Here is an 18,734-nt window from a genome sequence, read left to right as displayed (position 1 = left end):
TGCCATCTCTGTGTGGAGTTTGCATGTTCTCCCCGTGCATGCATGGGTTTTCTCCGGGTACTCCGGTTTCCTCCCACATTCCAAAATTAACATGCTAGGTTAATTGGCCACCGCAAATTGTCCATAGGTATGAATGTGAGTGTGAATGGTTGTTTGTCTATATGTGCCCTGTGATTGGCTGGCCACCAGTCCAGGGTGTACCCCGCCTCTCGTCCAAAGACTGCTGGGATAGGCTCCAGCACCCCCTGCGACCCACATGGGGAAAAAGCGGTAGAAAATAAATGAATGAATGAATTGCCGCCTAACGCTAACGAGTGCGCATGAACACCTCACGGTGTGAGGAGCCCGCAGCAGGAAGGAGACTGAGTGGTTCTGTGCTTTGTGCGCATCATATCAACAAATAAGTCCGTTTGAATGATTACTTTATGCATTAAGAGTTCCATCTTGAAGATTTCATTTATATTGCTGTTCCAATTAATCCCTGCACGGCCCCAGCGGTGAAAACCTGGCACAGTGAGTGGAGATTCACCCGAAAATGACACTTTATTGATGGTATATGTATTTTTGTATTTCAAATACTTTTAAGAAGGGGGTAGTGGTTGGGACACCATGGAAAGATTCCAGTCAGATAATAGACACTTTATGCAGCAAGCAGGATGAACTGCTGTCAGCCCTCGCTGGAGAAAGTTTGAGTACCCCTGGTCTAAGGTTTCTTGTGCTTTGATTGATTGAATCAAAATGGAGATAAGCTCAATGTTCGTTTTGTTCAGCAGTCGTTGGAACTCTGCCATGTTGACCAGTGCCTTTGTTATGGTGCAGCCATGAATACTGACCTTAACTGTGGTAATTGAGGCTTGCACTTCTTTGGATGTTGTTGTGGGGTTTTTTGTGACCTCTCTGGGTTATTTTGGTTGGCCTGCCACTCCTGGGAAGGTTCACCACTGCTGCACATTTTCACCATTTCTGGATAATGCCTCTCACTGTGGGTTGCTGGAGTCCCAAAGCCTTAGAAATGGCTCTGTAACACTGATACATCTCAATTAATCTCAGTTTAGTTTTAAAAACGCATTTTGTATTCAGTTGTGTTGTCATGTTTGATGAACTGAAAAAAAAAGTGAAATACTCAGCATAATATTACAAAACAAAATTTTTAAAAGTTGTAATTTCTGGGGGAGAAATTATAATATGGGAAGGAAGTCATAATATCGTGAAAAGATTATTTCAAAAGAAAGTTAAATATTGGGGAAAAAAACAAATGTGGGAAAACAAGAAAGGGCAAAAATGATACTATGCGTTTTTTCCTTGAAGGTTTTTCTTATATCTTAGCATAACTACAGTACACGTGTTGCGTTACAAGATATGAAAGTAGCTCTTGCATCCTTTCAGCTTTCACTATGTGCCGCTCGCTGGAAAAACATAGCTGGTCTAAAGTTGTTTTGTGATTTGTTAAATCAAGTCTTAAATCAAGGCTTTATTAAATCAATGAAGTCTTGTGCAATGAACAGTACAACATATAATAAAACTATTACTCTGCAGCGTCCCGGGTTCATTTGTACAAGTAATTGGACATGTTTGCACGGTGCTGTACAAGCAGGTTATTGGGGATCATTAATCATATGACATATACGGCAAGTTGAAAGTCCACACTGATTATCACAAAGCCATATTTATGGTTACTGGTTTCTCCATGTGTCATTGAAATGTCTACAAAAAGCACACATGACAAAGACATGAACAGTCCACCAGAGACACACAGACTATACAAAAATCCAGCAGAAAACATTAAATAAAGGTATTGCATTGAAGTAAGTATTTCAGAGGTCGTAGTCACGAATTGGCAGCTACATTTCTGTGAGACTACGCCAGGGCAGCTGTGCCTACAGATGTAGAATACCACCACCTGACTGAAGGGTGAATGAAATCTGGCTTTACTTCATTTTTAAGTAATTTGGGGGCCTTGAAAAGCACTACGTAGTATATCAGTGGTGTCCAAAGTGGGGTATGTGTACCATCAGGTGTACAACAATTGCCATAGGGCAGGGGTCTCAAACTCAATTTACTTGGGGGCCACTGGAGCTAGGGTCTGGGCGAGACTGGGCCGCATCAGGTTTTCCCCCAAAAAAACCCCAAAAAACGCATTTATTAAAAAGAAAAATGAATAAACTTAAATATAACTAAAGCTCTGATAAAACATTCCACTGTTCTCAAATGTCTTCCTTTTAATTTTTCTACACAAAATAATATGAAAAATAAATAAACAAATCAAGAATAAAGAAAATCAATCAATCAGTAATAAATAAATATAATAATAACAATAAAACGGCAAATAAGAAAAACTTAAGAAACCACATATAGTTGGTGGGTAGACAAATTATTTTTTTCAGATTAAAATGAACAAAGCATTATTAGAGCCCTGTAGACATGACAAAACACGACTATAGTCACATTTATACTCTTTTTTTTTTTTTTACAACATATTGCGCAACTGCAGGGTCTTGAGACACATGCTAACTCGCAAACTAGAGAGCTAGCGACCTAAACGGTAGCCTTCAAGTTATTTCCTTTAAACTTAAATAGCCAAAAACTTACCACTTCCACACGGATAGGGAGGATAACTATTAACAGTTATTTAACCTTTAACATGAACATTAATCAATCATTTCTGGGTACATGATACCATACAGCATCCATATCAAACTTGCCCGGGCCGCACTAACATTAAACTTTCATATCAAGGCGGGGCCCTCAAACTAGTGTGCCGCGTGTTTGAGACCCCTGCCATAGGGGGTACACCAGGGCCACTGTGCCTACAGATGTCAATATGTGCATTCGAAAATATGGGGACATTTCTGTAAAATAAGGGAACCCCCCCCCCACGCCTCCACCCCCGATTCTGTATTTCATAAAAAGAACAAGTCATGTGTTGACTGTGTGTCATGTTTCCATAGGAACTGGAGACTCTCGACAATGGGAAGCCGTATGCAGTTGCCTACACAGTGGATGTGCCCAATGTGGTGAAATGTTTCAGGTAACAACAAACACATGCTGGTTTCTTTTCAAATGTTAGCTCTGGCTGCCTGTTGGGGGATACTTAGTGTCGTCTCACTGCTAAGAGAGAGACAGAATTCTGCTTTTGACATTGTGATTTCACATTTTCCATCTGAATTTGTTGAAAGCATTGGTGCTCTGCTCAGGTACTACGCAGGATGGGCTGACAAATGGGAAGGAAAGACCATCCCCATTGATGGAGATTATTTCTGCTACACCAGACATGAACCCATTGGAGTCTGTGGACAGATCATACCGGTGAGGACAATCGTGCTTTAGTGGTTTGAAATTGGCAATTAGCAAACAATATTATCATACACACTACAAAAATAGAACCCTTTTGTTTTGCTCACATTTTTCATGAGCTGAACACAAAGATGTGAAACATTTTGTATGTACAGTAGTCCCTCGTTTATGACGGTTAATTGGTTCCACACCTGACTGTGATAAGCGATTTTCCACAAAGTAGGAGTCATTATTTGAAAATGGAATCACTATTGTAATTAGAGCATAGAGAAAACCTTTTTGCGACCTTCTAAATAATTTTTTTTAGCATTCTTCCAAGCCCTCTAGACATGAAATATAAGATAAGATATGCCTTTAGTCGTCCCTCAGTGGGGAAATTTGCATTGCACAGCAGCAAGAGTACAGAATCAGTTAAGCAGTACAAAATACACAATATAGAAAAATAAACAATATAAACAACCCAAGTATTAACAAAATCAACAGTTTTAGCCAGCGTTATATACAAATACAGTATGCAGATAATATGAAACGAGATGAGATATATGACCAGTCTATACACGAGTGAGTTAATATGAGGTATATAGAAATACTTCACATAGAACTTAACATACTTAATATACAGTAAAGAGTCGTTATATCGATATTGTCGGGAGTCGGTAAAAATATCGATATAACCGGACTGTTGATATATCCGATCCTGCGCCGAACTGCATTAAAAGTGGGCAATAATGCACTCGACATTGTTCTATAGTATAGAACAATGTGGAGCAGCTTAAATCAATCTTTGCTTAAGGATTTCAATACCAAAAAAGTGCGGGAATCGGTGTGTGTGCTGCGCTCTGGTGGTGGAAGTGTGAAAAATAAAGTTGACTGGAAGCAGCCGTTCGCCGTGTTCTTTTTTGGTATTGAAATCCTTAAGCAAAGATTGATTTAAGCTGCTTTTGTATCGCTATAAGCAGACCAAATTGGCTGGCGGGAGATGAAAAGGGCATCGTAGTAACCGGATTATCATAATAACCGGGTATCGTACTAACGGAACTAATTATTTACTTATTATTTACTAATTATTATTTTGAAATTTGCCCGGAAATGAAAATAGTATCGTAATAAGCAGTAATTCGTTATAACCGATATCGATATAACGAGACTTTACTGTATTGCATTTAGAGCCTTAATATTGCATGTGGAGGTTGATCAGATATTGCAGTGAATGGAGTCTGGAGTAACTATACTGATATATGCATATTATGCATAATATATTATGCATATTATGCATATAATATGCACAATATATTATTAATCACCAGGCTTAGAATGTGTCATATCCCCATCTCATCAATATGTCTGATCCACTTGTGATACTTCCTCTTCTCTCAAGCAAACCCAGCCATCATCATCGTCATTTACAGTGGGATCTTGAACACCACTGCTGCCTGCAGCGTCATTATTACTGCTAATATACATAGATAGATAGATTCCGTGTATCTATGTAGCTATCTGTATATTATGCCTCTGAATATTGTCATTCATTTATTCTCAGGTCATATCTATCTATTAGCAGTGTATTTTGAGCCAAGGAGTCTCTTTTAACATTTCTGCCAAAGTACACATTTTTTAGTAAATATTATATTATGGCTATTATGTGCATACCGATATAATTCAACATGTTTCCTTTTTAAGCTTTGTCGTCAGAGGTTTTGCTTTAATGCTAAGCCAGAATCTTTTCAGAATTTTTGTTGTGTCATTGTAGAGATCATACAGTAATGTGTGTTTTTTTCTCCTTTCAGTGGAACTTCCCTCTCTTGATGCAGGCGTGGAAACTTGGCCCTGCTCTTGCAACGGGTAACACGGTGGTGATGAAAGTTGCTGAGCAGACGCCGCTCACCGCGCTCTACGTGGCCAACCTGATCAAAGAGGTACGGCCATGGTCAGACATGTACACATACGCTCATCAGTTTTAGGCTCTGAATGATTTACCTCGGGGGGGGGTCCAAAGTGCGGCCCATGGTACACTGTACCATGAAAAATATATGGAGCCCTTATGTGGAAAATGTGTGGAAAATGTGAGTAGAACTGTTCTTGAACCTTGAACCATTCCCACTTGCATTCATACCTATGGACAATTTGGAGTGGCCAATTAACCTAGCATGGTTTTGGAATGTGGGAGGAAACCGGAGTACCCGGAGAAAACCCGCGCAAGCACGGGGAGAACATGCAAACTCCACACAGAGATGGCCGAGGGTAGAATTGAAGCCTGGTCTCCTAGCTGTGAGGTCTGCGCGCTAACCACTCAACCACCGTGCAGCCCCTTTTATATACTATTCTAAACAATTATTTTTAGAGCACTGTTAGCTAGGTTTTTTTGTAGCTGATACATTAAACATATTTGCCTTCAATGTTTTTTTTACTCGCTTTTTGTCTCTCGTACAACATTCCTCTTACATACTGAGTCCATTACATTTAATGACTTTGTCATGTGTGCTTTTTGTAGACATTTCAATGACACATGGAGAAACCAGTAACCATAAATATGGCTTTGTGATAATCTGTGTGTTATTTAATAAAGACACAGAGATGGCCGAGAGTGGCCATTGAACCCTGGTCTCCTAGCTGTGAGGTCTGCGCGCTAACCACTCGCACACCGTGCAGCCCCTTTTATATACTATTCTAAACAATTATTTTTAGAGCACTGTTAGCTAGGTTTTTTGTAGCTGATAAATTGAACATATTTGCCTTCAGTGTTTTTTTGCTCACTTTTTGTCTCTCCTACAACAGCATTCCTCTTAAATTACATGTGTCATGGTCAGTTATGCAAATGACCCTCATCTAGCGCTCCCCCTAATTGAAAAAAATCAGTGTATGTGTATGTTATTCTAAGCATTAGAGGTTGAGACAACTCTGCTGACTCTTTTTAAAGGTGGGCTTCCCTGAAGGGGTGGTGAATATTTTGCCCGGCATGGGGCCATCAGCCGGAGCTGCCATTGCAAGACACATGGACGTTGACAAAGTGGCCTTCACAGGATCCACAGAGGTAGGAACCAGCTGTCTTTCATTTCCACTTCTTCTCTGTCAAACAAAGACTTTCCACACTTGCTGAAATCATATCAACACTATCAATACTACATTACCCTCAGGACGTATTGGAACAGTCCATCAGTTCAGTCAATCAGTAGCACTGAATGTCTATGCTGACTTTCAGATTGGGTAGGATAGGTTTTACTTGTGTGGATTGCTTTCAGAGGTGAAAACAACATGAAAACCAATGAAAGCAAAATGAATCAGAAGCATTCATCTCTCACGGCCACTACAACCATTTGGAATGTCCTGAAGAAGACACAAACGGAACAAGCGTGAGCTCCTTTAAAACTGAAGAGAGTCATTTGGAGGATCTTTGACTCGTGTTTTTGCAGAAGGTCCTTAACCCTTCGATGCATAAGTGGGTCAAAAATGACCCGGTCAGGTTGTTTTCTTGAAATATCTTTGTAATGAAAATTTTTCATCATTTCATATTGCAGGTATTCCTCAAAAAACATGTTTTTGCTATCATACCATTCACATTTTTTACTGACCTTTTATAAATTTTAAGAAATTTTAGTTTTTGTGTTACTACCCCAACCGTCCATAAGTGGGTCAAAAATGACCCGGTCAGGTTGTTTTCTTGAAATATCTTTGTAATGAAAATTTTTCATCATTTCATATTCCAGGTATTCCTAAAAAAACATGTTTTTAATATCATTCCATTCATATTTTTAACTTACCTTTTATACATTTTAAGAAATTTTAGTTTTTGTGTTACTACCCCAACCTTCCATCAGTCGGTCAAAAATGAGCCGCATGCATTTTCTATGGAATCCAATAGGAACCTTTGATTCTTATCAATTTTGGCTGTCAGGAATAAATTAACTGTAGACCACACAGACTATATCAAAAGTGTCACCCCTCAGGAAGATTATTTTTACACATAAAGTGCTAATACAACAAGTATTATCTTCATATAATATTGTGTATGTGTCTTATATGACTGTTAGTATTATCAAGAAATGAGCCTACTTTATAACTAGCTGACACTAGCTGGCTAACATTACTATATGTATTGTTGGCCATTGCTCTTTTGTTTCCTCATCCATGCCTTGGCTGCTAGATACACAGCTGAAATGGTCCTACAGGTGCTGGATGAAATCATTCTTGTGTGGTCCTAAATATAATACTGAATATCATACAAGTGATTATTCCTAACCAAAATGGCAAAATTGGTATAAAAACGCATTGATTCTAGTATGCGTCTCACTTATGGAAAAGTTAGGGTCCGGTCACTCGTGCATCTAAGGGTTAAAAACAGCAGAACAATTCTGTCAAATAGAGGATATTTGACTAGTGTTTAAGTCGTCGTCCTGCATATTTTATTCCACTCTGATGTTGGAATCCACTCTGGATTCCCTTTCACTCTGATTCCCTTTCAATCCATATTAATTTGAATAGACTTCAGCTTCACTTTTGTGGTTTAAGTCTGCATATTCATTTCATACTAAATAGAAGGGGAGAGTTGAACAATCACGATTGAGCAGTATCTGTCCATAGGTTTGTGTAACATTGGCTTATTGTTGTATGAGCAACAAGTGCTTGCTTTTGTACAAGGATGAAGAGTCTTGAACCAGTCATGATGTGCTATATATATCACTATATTGACACTTACTATGGTACACATTATGTCATTGGATGCTCATGTCACCTCGTACTTCAGTACGAGGTACATTATTAAAAATACAACAACCTGTAAACTGTATTATGGAAAAGCAGGAAGTGAACAAATGTAACAGTGATTGTAAATTGTAGATGGAGGGGTAGGATTTAATAATCTTTGCTTCTTCCTACTCCTTTTCGACATGTGTAACTGTGAACTGATTATGGGATGCACTCAATTGTAATCTGATGCATGTTCAAATGAAATAAAACCATTCCCATTCCCTAAATATCACCTACTTTGGGCTGCATGTGCATGCGTGGGTGTGTTTGCTATGATTTACAAGTGTCCCTGAATCCAGCGGCAACTTGTCCCAGGAATTGTCATGTGATGCAGCACTGACAGCAGTTTGCTAGTTTTGATCTTGCTTGTTGAGTATGAAGTGTCCATTATCTGAATGGAATCTTTCCATAGTGTCCCAACTCTAAAAGAACCACTACCCAGTACAATAAAGCCTCATTTTTGGGTGAAATTCCACTATGTGCCGTGTGGGAAGTAAGTTTCTCCCTTTTGCTCACGGTTGCCTTGTTGGTGTCCTTTTAGGTGGGTCATCTCATCCAGCAGGCATCAGGCAACAGCAACCTAAAAAAGGTCACTCTGGAGCTTGGAGGAAAGAGTCCCAACATCATCCTGTCTGATGCAAACAGTATGTATGGATGAATGATGGAGTTGTATCTACTTCACTACTTGCACTTCGATGTCACAACTATTCTATCCGTACCAGTTGGGCTACCTTTGCCACGCTTCGCATCATGCAAACATGTCTTGACAGTGCAAACAATGACAGGTCTGGGCCTGGTGATCTGGTTCAAATAGGATTCTACTTTAGCAACAACATCCCACATGGTACTCTGCGACAAAGTTCTTATTCACGCTTTGCATACAGCAGGGCTGGACAATAACGATGTACCGATGGCCCGGGGCAAGTTAACACAAAATTGGGGCAAGTAAATCCAATCAGTGATATTCCCGTCGGGCAAGTGCACTTTGGCATGCCATACTGCCAAGAGTTTTTTTAAAAGCGGTTCTTTTTGGGTGTTGGTAAAACACGGACTGCGTAATTCCGGTGGTAATTTGCAAACCAATCCTTGCAAATCTTGAAATGGACCAATCAGAAACGCGTTTTACCCACACCCGTTCTTGTTGGCGATCAACCAATCAGCGATGGTTTGACTAGGAAAACATCTATCATGGCGTCCCTGCCAACATGGTCTAATTCTTCAACAACTTGTGAAGGAAAACAGCAAAAAGTGATGAACCAGTGCCTCCTAAACAAGTATTTCATTAGCGGCAGCAAATCAAATGATGGCACAGGTGAGTGAATCACATTGCTGTGACAATTTGAAGTGGTCACAATGAAACACCACCCATTAGATCCAATACCAAGTGCTGATTTTCCACAAGCTACAAAATCTAGCGCTTCCATTTCTCTGTGGATTTTTCTCACCTTTGCTTCACAAATTATTGTTTGACCATTGAGCATTTTTTTCTGGATTCAAAACACTTTACTAGTACACAAATGTGTCTATTCAATAATGTTTCATTGTGGTGCACAACTTATAAATATCACTGCTTACTACGACTACCATGTGTAAGGTAGTATGGCATGCCATGTTAACATACGTTTCAGACATTCCTCCAAATACAATGCATCAATACTATTATCTGATTAATTATCAGCATATGAAGAGCTTGCAACCAAAAGGCGCTTAATCTATTTTGACTGATTGCGAGAAAATCAATGATTTTTAACTACGCACATATCAATCTATTTGGTCATCAAGTCTATATTGCAAATGAAAGAGCTATCAATATAGGTCATAAAAATGCATGCTATAAAAATCCTGCACACACCATGTATTTTATATATTTTTTTAATTAAATTTTTTTTCGGATTTAGCGCCTTTTGGCTGAAATAAATTTGAAGTCACCTTTAACTTCTTCAATGGCATTGTTGTAAAAGAATGTAAGGTGCTTTAATGTGCTATGCTAATAAAATAATTACAACACAGAAGCCATTCTCAACATACAATACAAAATAATAATTATTAATTAAATTAATAAAAATGTTATTAAAAGCAGTGCTCATATTTGACTGCACCATGAAGGTGACAGTGACAAAAATCATCTCATTACAAACTCTTTACATCAGGGGTCGGGAACCTTTTTGGCGAAGAGAGCCATGAAGGCCAGATATTTTAAAATGTGTATCTGTGAGAGCCATATACATTTTTTTAAACATTGAATGCAATAAAATGTGTGCATTTTTATGTAAGACCAACAGTTTTAGATAATGGGCTCTAATTACGTAGACCAGGCACACTACCCCACGCCAATGGGGTGTGGCCAGCACACTTTTGTGAGCAGCGCAGTGTCTAATAATAAATCAAATACTTGTTGCCATTAATACAACTTCTGCTGCTGCATAATTTTGCACCGTACTCTGTAGACGTATTTCATTCTTTTGGCCATCTTCGTCAGAAGGCTTGGTTCTGCAGCTTTAGCTATTTGACTAAAGGAGGAAAGTTTACATTTACATGTTTTTTTGACATCTCAATGACCGAGGTAGACTACAGCATTACCCAGTAATAATCAAGTTTTGGTGTTTCAGGAAAGATAGATATGGTTGGCCGTATTGCAGCAGAATATAGATGGAAGAATTAAAATGCATAAGAAAGTTGTTGATTTTGAATATTATTTTTAACAGTCATTTCTGTGATGGTTTACTTTAAAATGTTAGGAAAAATAAATGTTTATTGTGGTAAGAAATGCTTGAGAGCCAGATACAGTCCTCAAAAGAGCCCTACCTGGCTCCCGAGCCATAGGTTCCCTACCTCTGCTTTACATTGTATGTTTTTTAGTACAAGTAAAATAATGTTTCTCATGAAAGTTGGAGGTGTCAAGGTAGAGACATGCCTTTTATGGCGTAAAAAAAACTTCCATGTTACAGAATACTGTAAAAACACAATTTGTGTTCTCCTGAATTGCATAACATACTGTAACTATCATACGTGTACTTAATGTACACAAACAAAACAGGATGCACACTGATACTGGCTTTCTGTATGTGCAGTGCCAATTGTATTCTTCTCTCTGATTGGTCAGATTATCAATAGATGGGAAACTTGGGCCAATCAGAATAAAGAATAAAGAAAGGGATTTTTGGTTGAAAGCATAAATTTCATATCACTTTTTTTCATATTTTTAAAAATGATTTCAAGACCAAAATATGTGATTTGGATACACATGACAGAGGTCTATTAAACTCATGAAAAACATGCAACTTAGTGAAAATTGGATTTAGCGCCTTTTGGTTGCAAGCTCTTCATATATTGATATATGATATCATTATGGCATTTTTTTTCATTTTACATGGGGCAAGTTCGGGCAAGTAGTTGTCACCTTAAGGATTCCCCATGGGCAAGTCATTTTTGTTTTTAATGTCGAGCCCTGTACACTCCTCATCATATTCCAAAATGTCAACTCTCATTGCACTGTCATCCGAACAAGGGCCATTTATGAGCCTGATCATCAGCAGATAGATGAGCGTTCCTTGTGATGCAACAGTACTTTTTGGCACGTTGAGAAACACTTGTCATGAAGTGTTTGTTTATTCTGTTTTTTGTGTGTTCCATGTCCAGTGGAGGATGCGGTGGAGCAGGCCCACTTCGCTCTGTTTTTCAACCAAGGTCAGTGTTGCTGTGCCGGCTCTCGCACGTACGTCCAAGCCGACATCTACGAGGAGTTTGTGGAACGCAGCGCTGAGAGAGCCAAGAGACGAGTGGTGGGAAACCCCTTCGACTTAAAGACAGAGCAGGGACCCCAGGTAACACTCGCAACGCTACGCTATATACTGGAATTGATCGGGGGGTCCAAAGTGCGGCCCCAGGGCTGTTGTTTTGTTTCTTTTTTTTAATACACATATACATTTTCTGTGCCTCCATTGTTGAGGCAGCTGATCGCATCTGCAGCTGCAGGATGGTCGGTGCAAGTACGCGGCAGGCCCCGAATGTGATGGTGGACATCAGAGGTCAGGGCCACGGTCAAGCTGAAGAAGGAGTCCTAAGGAGCATGGATGGCTTGTGGGACTCCTGAAGCAGCTGACAGGCACCGTCAGGCTAAGCCGCTTTGGCGGTGGTTGGAGCACGACTTTTGGTCAGCTTTGAAGAGGTTATGGCAAACCGTCCGGCGCCTAAGAAAAGGGAAGCAGTGCCCACGTCGAGAACATACCTGTGGATTATCAGACCGGGTTGGTGGTCCCCCTCTCAAAGAAGGGCGACCGGAAGGTGTGTTCCAACTATTGGGGGATCACACTCCTTTGTCTCCCTGGGGAAGTCTATTCCAGGGTGCTGGAGAGAAGGGTACGCCCGTTGGTCGAACCTTTGCTACATGAGGTCCTGGTTTTCATCCCGGTTGCGGAACACTGGACCAGCTCTAGAGGGTGCTCTGGAGGGTGCATGGGAGTTTGCCCAACCGGTCTACATGTGCTTTGTGGACTTGGAAAAGGCATTCGACCGTGTCCCTTTCAGTGCCCTTTGGGGGGTTCTCCGGAAGTAATGTATTGGTGGTGCGCTAGTACCTACCATCCGGTCCCTTTACAAACGGGGCCGGAGCTTGGTTCGCATTGTCAGCAGTAAGTCAAGGCTGTTTCTGGTGAACGATGGTAATGGTAATGGTAATGGTTTAATTTCATTTGAACATGCATCAGATTACAATTGAGTCCATCCCATAATCAGTTCACAGTTCCACATGTCCAAAAGGAGTAGGAAGAAGCAAAGCTTATTAAATCCTACCCCTCCATCTGGTACTTTTACAATCACTAACTGTTACATTTGTTCACTTCCTGCTTTCTAATATAGTTTAAGGTTTTTTTTGTCACGTACCAAAGTACGAGGTGATATGACCATACAATGACATTATGTGTACCATAGTAACCATCAAAATAGTGTATATGTAGCACATCCTGACTGGTTCAGGACCAGTTTGCATTTGGCAAACATCAACTGCTTGTATTGTTTCTTGAATTGGCTCATCGTTGTGCATTGTTTGAGGTCCTTACTCAATCCATTCCATAGTTTGATTCCACATACTGAAATGCTATGGCTAGCATAACGTAGTCCTAGCATAGAAGTGTTTCAAATGTACTTCTTCCCTGAGATCATATTTCTCCTCTCTTGTAGAGAAGTGTTGGTTGACATTTTTAGCTAATTGGTTGTTTTTAGCCTTATGCATTATTTTAGCTGTTTGAAGATGAACTATATCAGCAAGTTGAAGTATTTGTGATTTTAGAAATAAGGAGTTAGTATGTTCTCTGTAGGCGGCATTATGAATTATCCTTACTGACCTTTTTTGCAGTACATTTAGCGAGTGAAGATTGCTTTTATAGTTATTAGCCCATATTTCCACACAATAAGTAAGATATGGTAGAACCAGAGAGGAAAGGGATGGCCTGCCCTTTGCCACCGATTCTGTTTACCATTTTCATGGACAGAATTTCTAGGCACAAGCAAAGACGTGGAGGGACTCCGGTTCGGGGGCCTGCGGATCTCATCTCTGCTATTTGAATGATGTGGTTCTTATGGCCTCCTCTGGCTTTGATCTTCAGTGTTTTGGGGGACAGTTTATCTGAGTGAAGCTTCTGAGATGAGACTCAGCACCTCCAAATCAGAGGCCACGGTTCTCAGTCGGGAAAGGGTGGAGTGCACCCTCTGGTTCCTGCCCCAGGTGGAGGAGTTTATGGTTAAGACAAAGATATCAGAGTCTTGCAAAAGAATGTGATTGGACGTTTGAGGCCCATGATGGAGACAACAACATTTGAATGTTTACATTTCTATTAGCATTCGTCTGCCAAGGCATTTTTGTCCTGTCACACTTTAAGCTGTTAGATTCCAACGCTCAAACAAACCCTGATTACGTAAGTGCGTCTCTCACACATTTGCACATGTATTAATTTGCACATCCTCTGTATACACTCTACTGTACTCTTTGTACTGTACTGTATCTCTCTACCAATACACAAAACATCTGCACTACACCTGGGGTGTCCGAAGGTGGACCAGGGGCCATTTCAGGTATGCTGTTTTTTTTATTAACCCATTCGCCTCATTTGAAAAATATTAATAGCCAAGAAAAAATGGCAAAATAAGCAATAATTTTACAAGAATAAAGTCAAAATATTGGGGGAAAAGGTCGTCATTATAGCAGAGTAACCTTGTTTTTAATTTTAGTAGCATAAAATTAAAATATTGAAATTAATATATAATACTAGATAGATAGATAGATAGATAAGAACTTTATTAATTCCGAACGAAATTCTTGTGCCAGAGTACACTATATTTATAGTACAATATATATTACAACAGCAAAAATGCAAAATACAACCTCAAATAAAAAAAATATACTCAGTATAGTACAGTGCAAGTGTTCCACTTGCTAAATAACTTGCTAAAAACCTATGCTATAAGTGAAAAAGTATATATAAAAAAACACAGGACGGCGCCGATATAAGAGAGGGAATAAAGTCATAATATTATGGGAATATTGACCTAATATTATAAGAAGAAAATGATCGTTTGAACATCTCTGTCTGGCTGTACTAAATCCAAGTGCTATGTATTATTGTGGTCAGAAGGTGGCAGTTATGCACCCACATGAAACAAGTACTCCTCCTGCTCTGTGTGGAAGTGGTACATTTTTGGCTTCTTACTTTGTTTTTCCTCCCACTCCATTTGGAACACAGAGTTTAGAATAAATCAATTGGAGGCTAACTCGTTAGCTCGGTAGCTTGCTCTGCGTCGTGGTGCTGTAGCCTGTGCATTAGCAATGTGGTGTAAACAAAGACTATTAAGTGTCTAAAGGCGACTGGAGGGATGTTGTAATGAAGTTCCAAAGTGTATGTAGAAGGTAGTGAGGAGGTTTTATGTGTGTCTACAGGTGGATGAGGAGCAGTTCAACAAGATCTTGGGTTACATCAGCAGCGGGAAAAGAGAAGGCGCCAAACTGATGTGCGGGGGTGGTGCGGCTGCGGACAGAGGATACTTCATCCAACCTACCGTCTTTGGAGATGTCCAGGATGACATGACCATCGCCAGGGAGGAGGTACGTACACGTGTAGATATGTTTCTCATGACATTACAACTTAAAAAATAATAAATTGGAAGAAAATAACCAATTTTAATGCTACTATAAAATACTACTAATACTATACTACTAAATGATGATTTGTCCACTTCAGTTTGGAAAAATTGCAGCTTTTGGTATTGTTAGAATATCACCTTTTTACCATGAAAAGTACAGGTTTTTTTTAAGATTTCTGCTGGAGATTTTTTACTTTTTTCTTCTGACTAAAATTATATGATTTTTCCTCTTAATATTGGCACTTTATGCTTGTGAATTTGTGATTATTTTTGAGAAATTAACTTTATTCTCCTAAAAGTACTGCCGTTATTTTCAGTTTTTATTTGAACTTTTTTATTATAAAGGATAATTTTATTTCCATAATATTATAATATTTCAGCCCAAATGTTATTTTTCCTTGTCATTGTTTAATTTAATAATTATAAAATAAAAATAAAATGCTAATAAAAATAATAATTTATATAATACATTTTTATGTTTAATTTAATTTTATTTATATAATAAATAAATAATGTGTTAATAATTTTAATATTTTTTTAAGGAAAATACTTTTTCCTTGGATATTTGTTTTCCTCAATATTTTGATATTTTGACTTCTTGTCAACCTCATGCAGTTTTTTCATGTCAGCTACCCTCCCCCCATTGATTTAATGTTTCTTCTTTGTTTTGTTTGTCATCATATAAAAAACATGAAATATTATTTCAACTCTATGCTCATAATATTGCAACTTTATTCTCGTCAAATTTAGATTTTTTTTCTTTTAAGGACTTTTTTTCATTTCTGCTGTTTTTTTCCACAACTATTTCAGCTTTATTTCTTGCAATGACAACTTTATTTCCATCATATTTTCACGACTTTGCCCCAAAATAGTTTCTCATATTTACATTTTTGGAAATAATTTTTAAAAAATATTTCAACTCTCTTATTCTTGCTCAGAATATTTTAATGAAATTGAAAATCTTCTTTTATTCGTTTAACACACCTTTTTCTGTAAAAAAAACCTTTTCTGTATTTTTGTGTGTCTGTGTAAATTTGTGTCTAAATGGTGACTTTAGTCCCATAACGTTTTGATGTTATTATCATGACATTCTAAAAGTCATCCAAGCTGTACACTGACTACTTTAGTGAAGAGATATGATGCCATGTCTGGGAGTGTGACGTAGCATGTACTGCATACACATGGTACACTAAAGTTGTACCGTACATTCAGCCTTTCCAGCACGATGTCTTGTGGTGTTTTGTAGATCTTTGGTCCAGTCATGCAGATCCTGAAGTTCAAGACGCTGGAGGAGGTGGTGGAGCGAGCCAACGATTCGAAATACGGCCTGGCAGCTGCCGTGTTTACAAAAGACATCGACAAGGCCAGCTACATTTCCAACGCACTCCGCGCTGGCACAGTCTGGTAGGACAGGGTTTTTCCACCTTTTTTTAATCACAGCAAGTTTTTTACATTGGGAAGATCTTGCGGAACACTAACCAAAAATGTTACATAATCACACTTTGTATAGCAGGGGTCTCAAACTCAATTTACTTGGGGGCCACTGGAGCTAGGGTCTGGGAGAGACTGGGCCGCATCAGGTTTTCCAAAAAAACCCCCAAAAAACGTATTTATTAAAAACAAAACAAACAAAAAAAAATTTGTTTTGGTTCCAAAAAAAACTCTGATAAAACATTTCACTGTTCTCAAATATCTTACTTTTTATTTTTACACTAAATAAGATGAAAAATAAATAAACAAATCAAGAATAAAGAAAATCAATCAATCATTCATTCATTCATTTTCTACCGCTTTTCCTCACGAGGGTCGCGGGGGTGCTGGAGCCTATCCCAGCTGTCTTCGGGCGAGAGGCGGGGTACACCCTGGACTGGTCGCCAGCCAATCACAGGGCACATATAGACAAACAACCATTCACACTCACATTCATACCTATGGACAATTTGGAGTTGCCAATTAACCTAGCATGTTTTTTGGAATGTGAGGTCTGTGCGCTAACCACTAGACCGCCGTGCCGCCCATCAATCAGTAATAAATGAATAAATATAATAATAACAATAAAACGGCAAATAATAAAAACTTAAGAAACCACATATAGTTGGTGGGTAGACAAATTATTTTTTTCAGATTAAAATGAACAAAGCATTATTAGAGCCCTGTAGACATGGCAAAACACGACTATAGTCACATTTATACTCTTTTTATTTACAACATATTGCGCAACTGCAGGGTCTTGAGACACATGCTAACTCGCAAACTAGCGACCTAAACGGTAGCCTTCAAGTTATTTCCTTTAAACTTAAATAGCCAAAAACTTACCACTTCCACACGGATAGGGAGGATAACTATTAACAGTTATTTAACCTTTAACATGAACATTAATCAAATGTAATAATTTTTTCTGGGTACATGATACCATACAGCATCCATATCAAACTTGCGCGGGCCGCACTAACATTAAACTTTCATATCAAGGCGGAGGCCTCAAACTAGTGTCCTGCGGGCCACCTTTGGCCCGCGGGCCACGTGTTTGAGACCGCTGCTGTATAGTATATTTAATAATATAATTTCTAAATTTATTTATACTCACTCAGTGTGAAATCAGTGCCATGTTGTTCAGCAGTACATTAACCATTATACATTTTTGACAACGGTTGGAAATATTTTTATCCCCTTTACCTGCATTTATTAACCTACTCTTTACTTAATTTCTTTCTTCATTATTACATTATTCTATTTGATTTGCATTGCGCCTATCTTGTCAAGTAACTAAAATTATTATTATTATAAAGGCTCCAGTTTAATATAAACACACCGAGTGTGCAAAGGAAAGCCCGCTGTTCAGGCCAATTAGGGCCAATTAAATGAACCACCGCGAGCCGCCGTGTGCACCTACGCGACATCCCCACTTCCGGTTCAGATTTTTATTCACCTTATCTCACGTGTTTACTTTAGCAAAATAACATGATAATTGCAACGAAAATTTGTTATTTGCTTAATGAGGGCTATGAAAAGTATTTCCCCCCCCCCAATGTTCGTCTTATCTAAATTATTTTGGACAATGTTTTGACTTGACAGTCATACATCATTTTCATGTCATAGTATATCAGTTTTGTGGTGTGCATCACGGTGGAAGGTGGAAATCTGATCTCGCTGCCCCAGGGCAAGCTTGACGCAACTGTGCTGGTCCGATCATGGATCCCTGAGGATTGCCGTGGCTACCATCTTTAAAAAAAAAACGCACCAAAAAAACCCCTTATTATGAATATACTCATGTTTGCGGCCATGCTGTGGTATTTCTTCCCTGCAGGATCAATTGCTATGACGTGTTTGGGGCCCAGGCCCCGTTTGGAGGATACAAGGCTTCGGGGAACGGCAGAGAACTGGGAGAGTACGGCCTGGACAACTACACCGAAGTCAAAACGGTAACTGCACCCCTTTCGATCACACAAGGTCATTCTTTACACTTCTCCTTATATTATTAATTTAATTATAACAATATTATGCCATTTTCTGCAAGCAAATAAAAAAAAATTAACTTTGTTTCCCGCTTTAAAAATATAATT

At 38.9% G+C, this 18,734-nt stretch overlaps 1 protein-coding gene across 1 annotated transcript in view; it reads left to right on the top strand.

Annotated features, from left to right (window-relative positions):
- Positions 1–18,734, top strand: part of LOC131105184 (aldehyde dehydrogenase, mitochondrial-like) — a 40,105-nt gene that overhangs the window by 17,175 nt on the left and 4,196 nt on the right. The window contains exons 4-12 of the mRNA XM_078790681.1: positions 2,949–3,028; positions 3,195–3,306; positions 5,082–5,210; positions 6,212–6,325; positions 8,579–8,681; positions 11,677–11,861; positions 14,969–15,133; positions 16,418–16,575; positions 18,479–18,593. Of these exons, the coding sequence (XP_078646807.1) occupies positions 2,949–3,028; positions 3,195–3,306; positions 5,082–5,210; positions 6,212–6,325; positions 8,579–8,681; positions 11,677–11,861; positions 14,969–15,133; positions 16,418–16,575; positions 18,479–18,593 (1,161 nt within the window). The remainder of the gene's footprint in view (positions 1–2,948; positions 3,029–3,194; positions 3,307–5,081; positions 5,211–6,211; positions 6,326–8,578; positions 8,682–11,676; positions 11,862–14,968; positions 15,134–16,417; positions 16,576–18,478; positions 18,594–18,734) is intronic.

Source organism: Doryrhamphus excisus, linkage group LG5 (genome assembly GCF_037039965.1).
Source record: "Doryrhamphus excisus strain RoL-2023G ecotype Guam linkage group LG5, RoL_Dexc_Guam_v1.1, whole genome shotgun sequence".
Classification (NCBI taxonomy): Eukaryota; Metazoa; Chordata; class Actinopteri; order Syngnathiformes; family Syngnathidae; genus Doryrhamphus; species Doryrhamphus excisus.
The sequence above is the reverse complement of the archived record's forward strand: the minus strand, read 5'-3'. Positions and strand labels throughout refer to the sequence as shown.